This window comes from Salvelinus alpinus, chromosome 5 (assembly GCF_045679555.1).
Source record: "Salvelinus alpinus chromosome 5, SLU_Salpinus.1, whole genome shotgun sequence".
Taxonomy (NCBI): Eukaryota; Metazoa; Chordata; class Actinopteri; order Salmoniformes; family Salmonidae; genus Salvelinus; species Salvelinus alpinus.
This window is the reverse complement of record NC_092090.1, coordinates 66,103,339-66,118,105: the sequence shown is the minus strand read 5'-3', so window position 1 is coordinate 66,118,105 and position 14,767 is coordinate 66,103,339. Positions and strand designations below refer to the sequence as shown.

The 14,767-nt window shown below is 40.8% G+C and overlaps 1 protein-coding gene across 2 annotated transcripts; it reads right to left on the bottom strand.

Moving 5' to 3' along the window:
• Nucleotides 1–2,743: 2,743 nt before the first annotated feature.
• On the bottom strand, nucleotides 2,744–14,083 carry LOC139576538 (vesicle-associated membrane protein 8-like). Of its 2 annotated transcripts, none has more exons than XM_071402749.1 (3): nucleotides 13,889–14,083; nucleotides 5,246–5,401; nucleotides 2,744–4,908 (listed from the first exon to the last, which is right to left on the bottom strand). In XM_071402749.1, the coding sequence occupies exons 1-3, from the start codon at nucleotides 13,901–13,903 to the stop codon at nucleotides 4,723–4,725; spliced, it is 357 nt and encodes a 118-aa protein (XP_071258850.1). In that variant the 5' UTR covers nucleotides 13,904–14,083; the 3' UTR covers nucleotides 2,744–4,722. The 2 variants fall into 2 exon arrangements, with proteins under 2 accessions (XP_071258850.1, XP_071258851.1); XM_071402750.1 differs by having other exon boundaries at nucleotides 5,246–5,395; nucleotides 13,889–14,041.
• Between the last annotated feature and the right edge of the window lie 684 nt (nucleotides 14,084–14,767).

Below are 14,767 nucleotides of genomic sequence, written 5' to 3'. Positions count from 1 at the left end.
AATTCCATTTACTTTTGATACTTAATTATACTTAAAACCAAATACTTTTAGACTTTTACTCAAGTAATATTTTACTGGATGACTTTCACTTTTACTTGAGTCATTTTCTATTAAGGTATCTTTACTTTTACTCAATTATGACTTTGAGTACTTTTTCCACCACCGCTACTATAACAGTAGCTAGTCTAATGAGTGGGCTATATGACCATGGTTTGCCTTTTGATAAAGCATCAAACACATTAGTAGAGGGGATTGAAAACAAAAACTGCATTTTATGACAATTTGGCCAACATTCAACAGGCTCCAAAACTCAAACAATGGGTCCTTGTCTGTGTTCACTGTCAGCAACGGTCAGTAGCGTGGCTCTGAAACAATTTAGTTATGGGCTACCAACTTCCATCCCAAATTCCTTGTGCTTCTAGTGTACACCCTGTTCTGTTAATACTGTATTTCAATTCTAGTTTAACTCACAGCCTTAGTCTGTATTAATTCAGTTATAATACATAATAAATAACGCTCACCATAAGAGTTACAGTTGATGTAAACCTACATTCCACTTATGATAACTGACATAGCACAGTCATAATATGAAACTTTCATGCAGGACATCTAGGAAAGGAAGGGAGGAGTGGGGTGAGAGAGCACAAACCCCACTTACAAAATAAATCAGGAAATTGAAAGTGAAGTAACACATGTGAGAGGAAGTAAAACTTTTCTCACAGTTAAACAAACTTAAAAATGTATATTCCATTTGGTAGGGAATTCACAAGTTTTCAGTAGGAAAATACAGTCTGAGTAATTTGATCACTGAGCTGAATGCACATTCTTACATTATTTCATCATTACAACTATTTCCATCAAGGTTTTGTGACATGAAACCAAAACAGAAACATGCATGTGAACGGAAACCACACTTTTTGTCTGAGTGCACTGTGTACCTGTATGCTTAGTATGTTTGTAATTAAGGTCATGCAGAAATATCTGTTGTCCTCCATCTTACCAATATGACATTAAACCAAACAACACTAACGTCATGTTTTCATACATTTTCATTAACTGTCCTTCAACTGTAATAAAGAAATCATAAATGGGTTACCTGGGAAGGCAGGATTTTCTCTTTATCGCCATCATCTGTCAACATTGACTTAATGATAAACATGAATAAGAAGTAAGCTATAACCCTGGTTGCCTGCCTTGGCTTTATCAGAGCATACTAGAGCTGTGCCCAGTGTTGGGGCCCTTAATTGTGTATGGGGGCAGGGATGGACTGGGACCACAAATCGGCTAACACATTGCCGATTTTTTTCCCTTGAAGCCCCTATATTAGGCAAATATTGATCATTCTGCACAAAACCCCCAATTTAGAACGGTCCACTGGGTTAAAGAGGGACAGGCCCATCCGGCATTTACCCAAACTGCCCTATGGCCAATCCATTTCTGTATGGGGGCAGATGACAGCAACCATGTGAGGCTGTGTCAGGTCGTGTGGTACTAACCAGACTTTCTCAGGCCTGGTTAACAATGGGTCACGTCTGGGTCCGTTCCACACCAACACAAAGAACATATTCAGTCCACTCGGTCCTCCCTCATCATTATGTAATATGGAGGAATGAGGACTCACATCCACATGACTTCCAATCAGAATCCGGACAGAATGCCTAGACACCATTTCCTGTCCAGTATAAATGGGCTCTTTTAGTTTCTTACATTGGAATCTGTTGTTTCAGAAACACATGATTGGTCATAAGGATTGCAAATGTAAATGTAAAATGTCATGTGAGAAATACCTTGGTAATATAAGATATATTATATATAAGATATTATAATATATTTTTCATGCTTTGTTAAAAACAATCACATTCATTCTTTGGGATAAACCAGAACTACTCTACTCTGTTTACTGTTTACCATATATCCTGATTCCTAGTCACCTTACCCATATACATTTACCTTATATACCTTAACCCCTATACCACAGGAGGTTGGTGGCACCTTCATTGGGGAGGGTGGGCTGGTAGTAATGGCTGGAGCAGAATCAGTGGAATAGTATCAAATACATCAAACACACGGTTTCCATATATTTTGATGCCATTCCATTTGCGCTGTTCCAGCCATTATTATGAGCCATCCTCCCCTCAGCAGCCTCCACTGCCCTATACATATCTACCTCTATCGATCCAGTATCCCTTCCAATTAGTGGAAAAAATATCAGAATGGGATTGCCTGTGTTAAGGAGATCAGATCCAAACAACCTGGACCACCTTCCCGTCTGTGAGATCTGTGCTGTGAGATATCACACATGGATGGAGATTTTGGGATGTCCTTGAGGTCTTTGCATGGCGAGTAAAAATTGCAAGATGTTAACACTGTTTATGCCCACTGTAAAACCTAATATACAGTCCAAGTAAATACTGTTAATGGTTCCAAAGATATTAAATATTAGATTAAAACTCTGGGAACCTCGACTGTTCTGGTAATGGCTCAACTGTTCTTTTCTGTTGATTCAAGATAACACCTTCACAAAGTAAACACTTAATCAAGACCCCCCCCCCCTCCCCCTTTAGCTTATTGAGAGATCCCGGCAGTTAGAACACAGTAAAAACAACCTAAGGTTTTTCCCCATGATCCTTTGAGCAACTATACCAACCTTTTTGTGTTAGTGTACTGTGTCTCCCTCTTGTGACTTTATGATCAAGCAAATATAATTTGAGACAATAGGAAAGAACAAAACAAAATCACTGCGTAAGGTAATACTATTTATTATATAACTAATCAGAAACAACATGATTGAACTCGATCAATTAATGAAAAACAAATAATTCTCCAGCAATTGTAACTGGCCCAATTTCCCAATACATCCTACTGGTCTAAAATATCATTATATCTCTGGCCCGGAGCCCCATGGCTACACATATCTGACCTTTATGATCGGACTGTAGCAAGGCACATTATGGTGGCAGCCTTATAAAAAAACATATATTTGTATATTTATATATAACATATATGTGCTCATACTTTTAACTAAGGGATTAAGGCAAAATTGTATTTCAATAATTTCCCATTATAAAAGTGTCAGGAATTTTCTAAGTATGTAGACACTTTTTAATCCAAGCATGTCATATCATACTCCTTCATTGGTATTGTTGATTAAAAATAACATTAATACAGTAATATGAAAAACAAAAGATGTTCAGAAGGGACGACAAATAGCCTTAAATGAACCTCAATGTTACACTACTTGGATGGTTTACAAATGTACTAACAGGTGAAAAAAATAAACATGAACTATATACACGCATGGGGGTTAACCCCTTGACCTCTCCAAAGCTCAGATGGTATTGCACCATTGGAGTGGGCAGTGGGATAAGTTCAAAGGCAAAAGTAGCTAAAGAATACATGTACCAAAAGCTACTCTGCAATTTATCGTTTTAACGGAGTCAAGATTACATTATCAGAATTAATACATTTTGGGGGAATTAAGACTAAAGTGGGCAAAGAAATAAAGGGGAAGAAATAGGTAAGCAATTACTGAATTACAGTACATTACAATTGAAAGATAGTGTCTTCCTAAAACAAGGCAGTAACTAAGCCATGTCATGACAGCAGTCATAGGAGCTTTAGACATTAGTTTAGACCAGCAGGGGAGTTGTTAGCTGTTCAATCATCCCTCTCTCACAGCAGCTTGACTGGAGTTAGCCAGGGTTTCCAAGACCTGGGTACATGGAACATGATAACAAGCATAGGTCCTGACAAGAGTTCCAGCAGGTTATGTATGATGGAGTATCAGAAGGTCATGGATAGAGGTGTAAAGACCGTTCACTTCTCCAGAGTCTCCCACCATTCTCTCTCTTTCCCTCTCAGTTCCCAACAACCTATGTCTCGTCTGTGGCCTCCGATGGTTCCTTTAACTGTAACATTGCAAGTCAGAAAATCTGTTCTCCCATCTTTCAAAACAAAAACACTGTGACAACCGTTATAGTAACCAGCTCAGCTAAAAACCCATTCAAATACGGTGGAAAAAGTGAGAAAAGACTAACTATACAAACAATTTAAAATAAATATCAGCAACAATGACCATGACAAACACACATCTCTACAGCACAAATCTTTTCATATCTCCCATGTTCACCCATTCAAATCTGTCCTGACCTTTGACCTCTTGGAGGCTTAACTCCTTACCCCTGACTGTGTGTGGATCACATTACATACCCTCAAAACACCAAATGGATAGAAACCATAAATGCCAGCATGAATTTAGAAATGTGTCACAAATAACATTATATAGGCTACAATGACAATATCTACCCCTTAATTAGTACTTTGGTCTTCCCTGAAAAACATTTGCGGCACAGCATTAACAAAGAGAGCAGGGGAGTTAGTCGTTTTTTTTCTTCAAATGAACCATATGGTGTTTGAATGGCCAAAGACTGGTTAGACGGAGGGTGTGAAGCTGTACAAGAGTTAAGACAGTGATGTATTTAAGAAAAAAGGGAGAAAATGTGCAAATAAGTTAGGGTTATTCATAAAAGCCAACACGCATAATTTCAAAGTGATGACGCATTGTTGAACTGTAGAGTCAACAGTAGCTATTGATCATCAGCCAAGTTGGTCTCGAAGTTGGGCTTCTCTTGAAAGAAATTGCTCAGGTGGTAAGTAAGCTAACAAGTATGTGAGTGTGTATGTGCGTGATGTACTGTAAATGTGTGTCTCCGCCATGGGGGGTTATTGCGCTTTCGTGGGTGTGGGAAGAGGGGGAGCAGGCGAGGTAGTAGGGATGACTCCAGTGGCGAGCAGTACGATGATGAGGATTATGACGAGGACGATGACCACTATCACCACCCACAGCTTCATGTTCTTCCACCAGTAGGAACGAGCCACCTTCTGAGACGTGTGCTTGAAGTTCTGAGCCTGAGGGAGAGATGGGATGCTATTAGAAATATGCTAACAAAAATCATACCATTTGCATTGTTTTGCAGTAACCAATGCTTTGCAAACTGTGTATGTGTATAATGCATTTTGTTTTACTGTAAAGTGTATTGCGAATTTTAAATGCAAGTTTGATTTGATTTAATTAGATTTAAACTGAAGTACACTACACAAACCCAAACTGTGGGTCACAAACTCTTCAAGTCCACAGACTACTTTAAATCCAATTATGGATACCTAATTTGGATTAACTATGAAATAAAATTAAAAAACAGTAGAAGAGCACACAAGAGGGGAAGAACAGTGTTGTAGGACTGACCCCAGCCTGCAGGTCCTCTGACTTGCCCATCAGGTCGTCCAGCCTCTCACCCCGGGCCAGGATCCGGTCCACATTCTGGGTCATTATGTCCTTCACCCCATCCACCTGAGATTGCAGGGTCTTCACCTTGTCCTGCTCCACCACCTCACCCTGCTCCTGGAGAAAAACAGAGACAGACAGTGATAGAACATGAGAGAAAGAAAGTAATAGAACAAGAGAGAGAGAGCATGAGAGAAAGAGAGGTCAATGAGGATAATACGCTTCCGCACATGTTTTCGGAAACTGGTGATATCTGTGTGAGTTATTTTGTATTCTCTCACAAAAGCTTTATCAAAAATCTATTTACAACAGTAAGCAGGGGACCCTGTGCAGCAGTTTTACACCTGTATGTACTGTATCATTAGGTCATATCTGCCTTTTAATGACGACGTAAGATCTGCACACAAAAACAGGTGTAATCATTGGTCCAAAAAGTTTTGCAACAACATACGTTTACTCCAAACGGAGAACGTTTTGCAACGAAAACGAGAGTTTCCATTGGACAAATTCAGGTAGGTCCCTCCCCGCTTCTTTCCATTTGCTTCCGTTTGGAATACACCCAACGATCCAAGTCAGAATCAGGAACATATGTATCTTTCAACTAGGCCTATTTTATTGCCAGGAGGCGTACATGAAAGAAAGGCCCCTGTAACTGTTCATCACTCCCCATGTTTTTTTATTTGCATAGTAGATTGTGCATATGTAATTTTCGTTCATATTTCAGACAGCTTGCTGTGTGAACTTCGACACCTTGAAGTGTAAAAGATGCTATAAGATGTTGCTGTAAGCCGTTGAAGTGTTATGCCAATACTATATGTATGTGACAGAAAGGGGGGGGGGGGGGTGTGTGTTGAACATTTTTTCCAAACCCCGTGAGCCCTCTGCCTCACAAACACAGGAATCTCTTCTTTCTTTCTTTCTTTCCACTCGGTGAGTCTCCTCGCTCTCTCCTTCACAACCTGCTCTCTCCCGGCACAGGACTCGGCACAGGATACTGAATGGCAGACTGCTATCAAATGACAAGTCCCACTGAGAGCAAAACATTACATACTGACGAACAAAGGAAGTTCACTGATGTTAGAGACACTAGTAGGCTACATACAGTATTACACAGAATCTTACTCAAATATACTTGAGAAGCAAGCCCTTTTGAAGCTCGTTGAACATCTCATTCCAAAATTATGGGCATTAATATGGAGTTGGTCCCCCCTTTGCTGCTATAACAGCCTCCATTCTTCTGGGAAGGCTTTCCACTAGATGTTGGAGCGGGGACTTGCTTCCATTCAACCACAAGAGCATTATAAAGGTTGGACACTGATGTTGGGCAATTAGGCCTGGCTCGCAGTCGGCGTTCCAATTCATCCCAAAGGTGTTCGATGTGGTTGAGGTCGGGCTCTGTGTAGGCCAGTCAAGTTATTCCACTCCAATCTCAACAAACCATTTCTGTATAGACTTCCCTTTGTGCACAGGGGCATTGTCATGCTGAAACAGGAAAGGGCTTTCCCCAAACTGTTACCATAAAAGTTGGAAGCACAGAATCGTCTAGAATGTCACTGTATGCTGTAGCGTTAAGATTTACCTTCACTGGAACTAAGGGGCCAAGTCCGAACCATGAATAACAGCCCCAGACCATTATTCCACCTCCACCAAATGTTAAGGTTGGCACTATGCAGTCGGGCAAGCAGCGTTCACCTGGGATCTGCCAAACCCAGATTTGTCCGTTGGACTGCCAGATGGTGAAGTGTGATTCATCACTCCAGAGAACTTGTTTCCACTGCTCCAGAGTCCAATGGCGGCGAGCTTTACACCACTCCAGCCGACGCTTGGCATTGCACATGGTGATCTTAGGCTTGTGTGCAGCTGTTCGGTCATGGAAAACCAGTTCATAAAACTGCCGACGGACAGTTCTTGTGCCGACGTTGCTTCCAGAGACAGTTTGGAACTAGGTAGTGAGTGTTGCAACCAAGAACAGACGGTTTTCACACGCATCAGGACTCGGCGGTCCCGTTCTGTGAACTTGTGTGGCCTACCACTTCGCGGCTGAGCCGTTGTTGCTCCTAGACGTTTCCACTTCACATAACAGCACTTATAATTGACCAGGGCGGCTCTAGCAGGGCAGAAATTGTTGGAAAGGTGGCATCCTATGACGGTGTCACATTGAACATCACTGAGCTCTTCAGTAAGGCCATTCTACTGCCAATGTTTGTCTGTGGAGATTGCATGGCGGTGTGCTCGATTTTATACACCTGCCAGCAACGGTGTGGCTGAAATAGCCAAATCCACTGATTTTAAGTGGTGTCCACATACTTTTGAATATATAGTGCATGTCTGTCGGCCCTGATAGAGAAAGTACATCCAACAGATAATCCCTTCGCTAACATAAATGAGGAAATTATTGAGATGAATTATGGATCTTAGGTCAGTAAATAAGTGCCAGTCTGTGCTATCATGCCAAACATGTTTGACAATTACAGCAACAAACAGATCTGGGACGAGGGCAAGCTATAGATAATAATGATGTTTGACAGCAAACTAGGTCCAGTTTCCTTTCTCAGATAACCTTCACTAAATGAATCCCAGTCTGGTCAGAGGTTGCCATCAAATCATAGTCAATCTGTTTCAGAGTAGCTCATGTGTACATGAACCTGAATGAACAGTTGTTCATCTGGGATAACTACTGTGAATTAAGAATAAATTACTTTTTGTGTGAGAGTATAGGCTTGAACAGGGCTGAAGAATGTTCTGTTCCATTGAACCTCTATCATAGATTGCTCTAAAATGTACTTCTAAATGCCAGGTCATTTCCCTAACATGTTGGTCAGTGACATTGTAGCCTATCAGGTTTTAATTTCCCAACCATCACTAAGTATTCTGTTTTATTTTGTTCTAAAATACATCTCAGGGACGTTGTGGATTTATGGAGCTACTGTAAGACATTGATGTTGAGCCTATCGAGTGGTCCGTCTACAATGTACCCTTCACGACCATACAGCCCTGGTAACTAACACAGTAAAAGTACCTACCAACCTGTCAGCTTCCTAAACTCCGGCCTAGATTAGACCGCTTGACTTTTCCCACATTTTGTTAGGTTACAGCCTTACCCCCCCCCCCCTAATTAATCTACACACACAATACCCCAAAAGCAAAAACATGTTGACATTTTAGTAAATATATATATAAAAAAATATAAAAAATATCACATTTACATACGTATTCAGACCTTTTACTCAGTACTTTGTTGAAGCACCTTTGGCAGTGATTACAGCATTGAGTCATCTTGGGTATCTCCCAGTCCCTGCCACTGAAAAACATCCCCACAGCATGATGCTGCCACCAGTATGCTTCACAGTAGGGATGGTGCCATGTTTCCTCCAGACATGCCGCTTGACATTCAGGCCAAAGAGTTCAATCTTGGTTTCATCAGACCAGAGAATCTTATTTCTCATTGTCTGAGAGTACTTTAGGTGCCCTTAGGAAACTCCAAGCGGGCTGTCATGTGCCTTTTACTGAGGAGTGGCTTCCGTCTGGCCACTCTACCATAAAAGGCCTGATTGGTGGAGTGCTGCAGAGATAGTTGTCCTTCTGGAAGGTTCTCCCATCTCCACAGAGGAACTCTGGAGCTCTGTCAGAGTGACCCTCGGGTTCTTGGCCATCTCCCTGACCAAAGCCCTTCTTCCCTTATTGCTCAGTTTGGCCGGGCAGCCAGCTGTAGGAAGAGTCTTGGTGGTTCCAAACTTCTTCCATTTCTGAATGCTAGAGGCCACTGTGTTCTTGGGGACCTTCAATGCTGCAGAAATGTTTTGGTACCCTTCCCCAGATCTGTGCCTCGACACAATTCAGACTCGGAGCTCTACGGGCAATTCCTTCAACCTCGTGGCTTGGTTTTTGCTCTGACATGCACTGTCAACTGTGGAAACTTATATAGACAGGTGTGTGTCTTTCCAAATAATGTCCAATCAATTAAATTGACCACAGGTGGAATCCAATCAAGTTGTAGAAACATCTCAAGGATGATCAATGGAAAGAAGATGCACCTTAGCTCAATTTCTAGTCTCATAGCAAAGGGTCTGAATACTTATGTAAATAAGGTATTTCTGTTTTTAATTTTAAATTGATTTGCAAACATTTCAAAAAACCTGTTTTCACTTTGTCATTATGGGGTATTGTGTGTAGATTTTAGAATAAGGCTATAATGTTACAACCATCAAGCGCTATGGTGAAACTGGCTCTCATGAGGACTGTCACAGGAAAGGAAGACCCAAAGTTACTGCTGCTGCAGAGGATAAGGTCATTAGAGTTAACTACACCTCATATTGCAGCCCAAATAAATGTTCAAAGAGTTTAAGTAACAGACATCTCAAAATTAACTGTTCAGAGGAGACTGCGTGAATCAGGCCTTCATGGTCGAATTGCTGCAAAGAAACCACTACTAAAGGACACCAATAATAAGAAGAGACTTGCTTGGGCCAAGAAACACAAGCAATGGGACATTAGACTGGTGGAAATCTGTCTTTGGTCTGATGAGTCCAAATATGAGATTTTTGGTTCCAACCACTGTGTCTTTGTGAGACGCAGAGTAGGTGAACGGATAATCTCCGCATGTGTGGTTCCCACCGTGAAGCCTGGAGGAGGTGTGATGGAGGATTGTGCTTTGCTGGTGACACTGTCTGTGATTTATTTAGAATTCAAGGCACATTTAACCAGCATGGCTACCACAGCATTCTGCAGCGATACGCCATCCCATCTGGTTTGCACTTAGTGGGACTATCATTTGTTTTTCAAAAGGACAATGACCCAACACAACTCCAGGCTGTGTAAGGGCTATTTGACCAAGAAGGAGTGATGGAGTGCTGCATCAGATGACCTGGCCTCCACAAATCACCAGACCTCAACCCAATTGAGATGGTTTGGGATGAGTCGGACCGCAGAGTGAAGGAAAAGCATCCAATAAATACTCAGCATATGTGGGAACTCCTTCAAGACTTTTGGAAAAGCATTCCAGGTGAAGCTGGTTGAGTGAATGCCAAGAGTGTGCAAAGCTGTCATCAAGGCAGTGGCTACTTTGAAGAATCTAAAATATATTTTGATTTGAACACTTTTTGGTTACTACATGATTCCATATGTGTTATTTCATAGTTGAGGTCTTCACTATTATTCTACAATGTTGAAAATAGTCAAAATAAAGAAAAACCTTTGAATGAGTAGGTGTGTCCAAACTTTTGACTGGTACTGCATATTTGACATTTGTATCTTAAAGCTTAATTGAGGAATAATCAATTGAAGTTGGAACATTTGTGACATTTTGGTCTTACCCAGACATTCTCTAAAGCTGAGATCCGCGATAGGCGAAACAGCACCACTGGCCACCCCAAGCGCATTTGTTATTGTTTTGAGGGAATGATCATTCAGCATCATGGTAAAAAAAATTACTGTGTACATACTCTGATGTTCTATTATAGGTGCAATGATGTCCGAAAGAAAAAAACAGTGTTTGTTGTTTGAAGTAGCATCTTTGTTGTTGTCATATCGCAAACGAACGTGGCAGTTTCAACGCTATGAATTACAGATCTAATGTTTCATCTGTAGGTGCTACAAAGCAAAAATTGTTGTCATTTGAATCTTTACTGCTTGCTCTGTAATAGGAGTAGTATTTTCATTTCAATAACAATTGTCTTACATTAATTTATGAATACTGAAAAATATAAACGTGCATATTGTTTAACATAATAAATTGATCTATGGGCATATCAAAGTTCCAGTGGGATCTCTGCTAGTTTTAAGGTTATGGCCCGTTTTATACAGAGAAATTGGCATAGTAAGCAATGTAACCAATCACAGCACTTCTTTTACTTGTACCATTGCACACCCTGCAAATAACCAGCAGAGAGCTACCATTTTGAATCCATGTATACATTGACTATGTTGGTAACGCTTACAAATTGGACCATAAGCCTAAAAGTAGCAGAAATACCACTCAGGAACTTGGATATGCCTGTAGAGTATATTATGTTAAACAATATGTAGAACATTTGCCATATCATATTTTATCCATTAATATATTTTCAATATTCAATATACTACTAATATTACAGAGTCAGCGGTAAAGCTTCATATGACACACATTTTCGCTTTGTAGCACCTACAGACGAAAAATTATGTAGTCTTAAAGGGTAAAGCCAAAATGTCACAAATATACCTCTTCAATTTATTATTTTTTCCAATTATGCTTTAAGATACAAATGTCAAATATGTCAACAATCTTTCTTCCAAAGGACCCTTCTATGGATTATATTTAATGAAAATACAAATAAAATATTTTTTTTCCTTTTAGGAATCATCCCTTTAGTCAATTGTACACTGAACAAAAATATAAATGCAACATGCAACAATTTCAAATATTTTACTGAGTTACAGTTCATATAAAGAAAATCAGTCAATTTCACATGACTGGGAATACAGATATGCATCTGTTGGTCACACATACCTTAAAAAAAGGGTCATGGATCAGAAAGCCAGTCAGTAGCTGGTGTGACCACCATTTGCCTCATGCTGCCCGACACATCTCCTTCGCATAGAGTTGATCGGGTTGTTGATTGTGGCCTGTGGAATGTTGTCCCACTCCTCTTCAATGGCTGTGCGAAGATGCTGGAAATTGACAGGAAACGGAACACGCTGTCGTACACGATGATCGAGAGCAACCCAAACATGCTCAATTGGTGACATGTCTGGTGAGTATGCAGGCCATGGAAGAACTGGAACATTTTCAGCTTCCAGGAATTGTGTACAGATCCTTGTGACATGGGGCCGTGCATTATCATGCTGAAACATGAGGTGATGGCGGCAGTTGAAAGGCACGACAATGGGCCTCAGGATCTGGTCACTGTGTCTCTGCGCATTCAAATTGCCATCGATAAAATGCAATTGTGTTCGTTGTCCATAGCTTATGCCTGCCCATACCATAACCCCACTTCCACCATGGGACACTGCTCACAACGTTGACATCAACAAACGGCTCGCCCACACAACGCCATACACGCTGTCTGTCTGCCATCTGCCTGGTACATATGAAACCAGGATTCATCTGTGAAGAGTACACTTCTCCAGTGTGCCAGTGGCCATCGAAGGTGAGAATTTGCCCACTGAAGTCGGTTAGGATGCCCAACTGCAGTCAAGACCCTGGTGAACACAATGAAACAGTTTCTGACAGTTTGTGCATAAATTCTTTGGTTGTGCAAACCCACAGTTTCATTAGCTGTCCAGGTGGCTGGTCTCAGACGATCCCACAGGTGAAGAAGCTGGATGTGGAGGTCCTGGGCTGGCGTGGTTACATGTGTTCTGCGGTTGTGAGGCCAGTTGGATGTACTGCCAAATTTTCTAAAATGACATTGGAAGTGGCTTATGGTAGAAAAATGAACATTCAATTCTCTGGCAACAGCTCTGGTGGACATTCCTGCAGTCAACATGCCAATTGCACGCTCTCTCAAAACATGAGACATCTGTGGCATTGTGTTGTGTGTTAACACTGCACATTTTAGTGGCCTTCTATTATTCCCAGCACAAGGTGCACATGTGTAATGATCATCATGTTTAATCAGCTTCTTGATATGCCACACCTGTCACCTTATCTTGGCAAAGGAGAAATGCTCACAAACAGGGATGTAAACAAATGTCTGCACATAATAAGAGAAATAAGCTTGTTGTGCGCATGGAACATTTCTGGGATCTTTTTTTTAATCTCATGTAACCGACACTTTACATGTTGCGTTTATATTTTTGTTCAGTAAACTTCAAGACTTTATTACATCCTCTCCTGAGGAGGAAGCACAGTACAGTATTCCACAGTAAGTTCATACGGGGTTTTCCAGTATTCTCCCATAGAGCCCATAAAGAGTAAGGTGTAGTATTTAAGTTAGCCTTGTATATTTGACTATCATCTCCTTCAAATTTACACAGTTGAAGCTTCATGTCGAGGTTGTCTTTGAGGTGTTAACTAATTACAGTTTTACATTTACATTTACATTTAAGTCATTTAGCAGACGCTCTTATCCAGAGCGACTTACAAGTTGGTGCATTCACCTTATGATGTCCAGTGGAACAACCACTTTACAATAGTGCATCTAACTCTAAGGGGGGGGGGGGGGGGGGGGGGGGGGTTAGAAGGATTACTTTATCCTATCCTAGGTTTTCTTGTAATATTGTTCAAGATATTGTTTCAAGCTTTATTGTTGTTATCTAATAAATAGATTTGGCTACATTCAAGTGTGATTATCAAATCAAACTATACTACCCAAAAGCAACAACTGTTGCGCAGGCGCCAGTAGAGAAATGTACAATTTCAACACTTTGGTCCATTTCCTCAAAAGCGACATTGCCGCGACATCTTGGTCAGAAAGAATTTGCGGTGAGGGCAAAACAGAACTTTTTCATAACATAATATGAAGCCCAAACAGGAGACGAAATGATCAACCTGTTGCATTTAGATTCTCAAGTGAGAAAGATAGACGGTGTGGACTCGACTGAGACTGGTTATAACGCTGTAATGTTTTGTTTTCTAATCAAAATATTTCAAGCACATCAGAAAATAACGATTGTTCCAGCACCTACCAGATCATTATACATGTTGTTGGAAAATGGAGTCCTTTGCCACCGGAGTGATAACTTCTTTAATCCTGATGCATCAAATGTGTCGAACTTTTGTATTGAGTTTGTGGTCCCCGTTCAACAGCCGATTACGTTACCTCCTACCTACTTCCTGGTTTGTTGTTTTCTCCTTCAAAGTGAATCGCTTCGCTTTGACCCTGCTCGAATGTTTTGCTTCTACTTGCCTCCTCGTGAGGGCGTCAAAGCGCGGGGTTCTAACGTCCACCTGCAGCAAGTAAGAAAAAGTAGACCCAACTCAGGAGAATGTCGTTGATGCTGGTTGTCCCACACACTTTAACATCAGCATTCTTGATAATAGTTATGTGTTCATATGCTGGGGCCTGGAGATTACAGTAAAGAACATTTTCCTTTTTATCTGTGTGCAATTTATCTGTGTGCATGCACTGTAGAACATACAGCAGCAGGTGGATTGACATCTCACCCCTATCAGCTGGCATGCCCGTAGGGGGCACGTGCTCCATAAGATTTGTCCTGTTTCAAAAATAAAATATATACCGTATTTAAAAAAATATATACATTTTTGTCTGTTTCTCTCAGGGTTTGGAACCAAAATATTTTTGGGGTTTTGTTCCACTGTTCCAACTAGCAAAAATAAAGTTCTGAACTGGTTCCCGAACCCCAAAAAAGTACTGGTTTATATCCTTCCTTTCTGTTCCTTTTTTAACCTGTGAAATCAACAGTTTTTACATTTAGTTCATTAAATTGCTTCACCAGTCAGTGAGGATGGAGCAGGCAAGTTGGTTGTTACATGCGTAAACAAAAATGTTGTAGGTGTGGAGAGTGAGAGTGTTGAGAAGAAAGCTTGGAGCTCTGGGCATCTTG

Bases quoted from the DNA above. Each gene is read 5' to 3' on its own strand.
- LOC139576538 (XM_071402749.1), bottom strand. The intron at 4,909-5,245 runs GTCAGTCCTACA...TCTCTCCCTCAG, and splicing joins CAGAGGACCTGCAGGCTGGG to GCTCAGAACTTCAAGCACAC.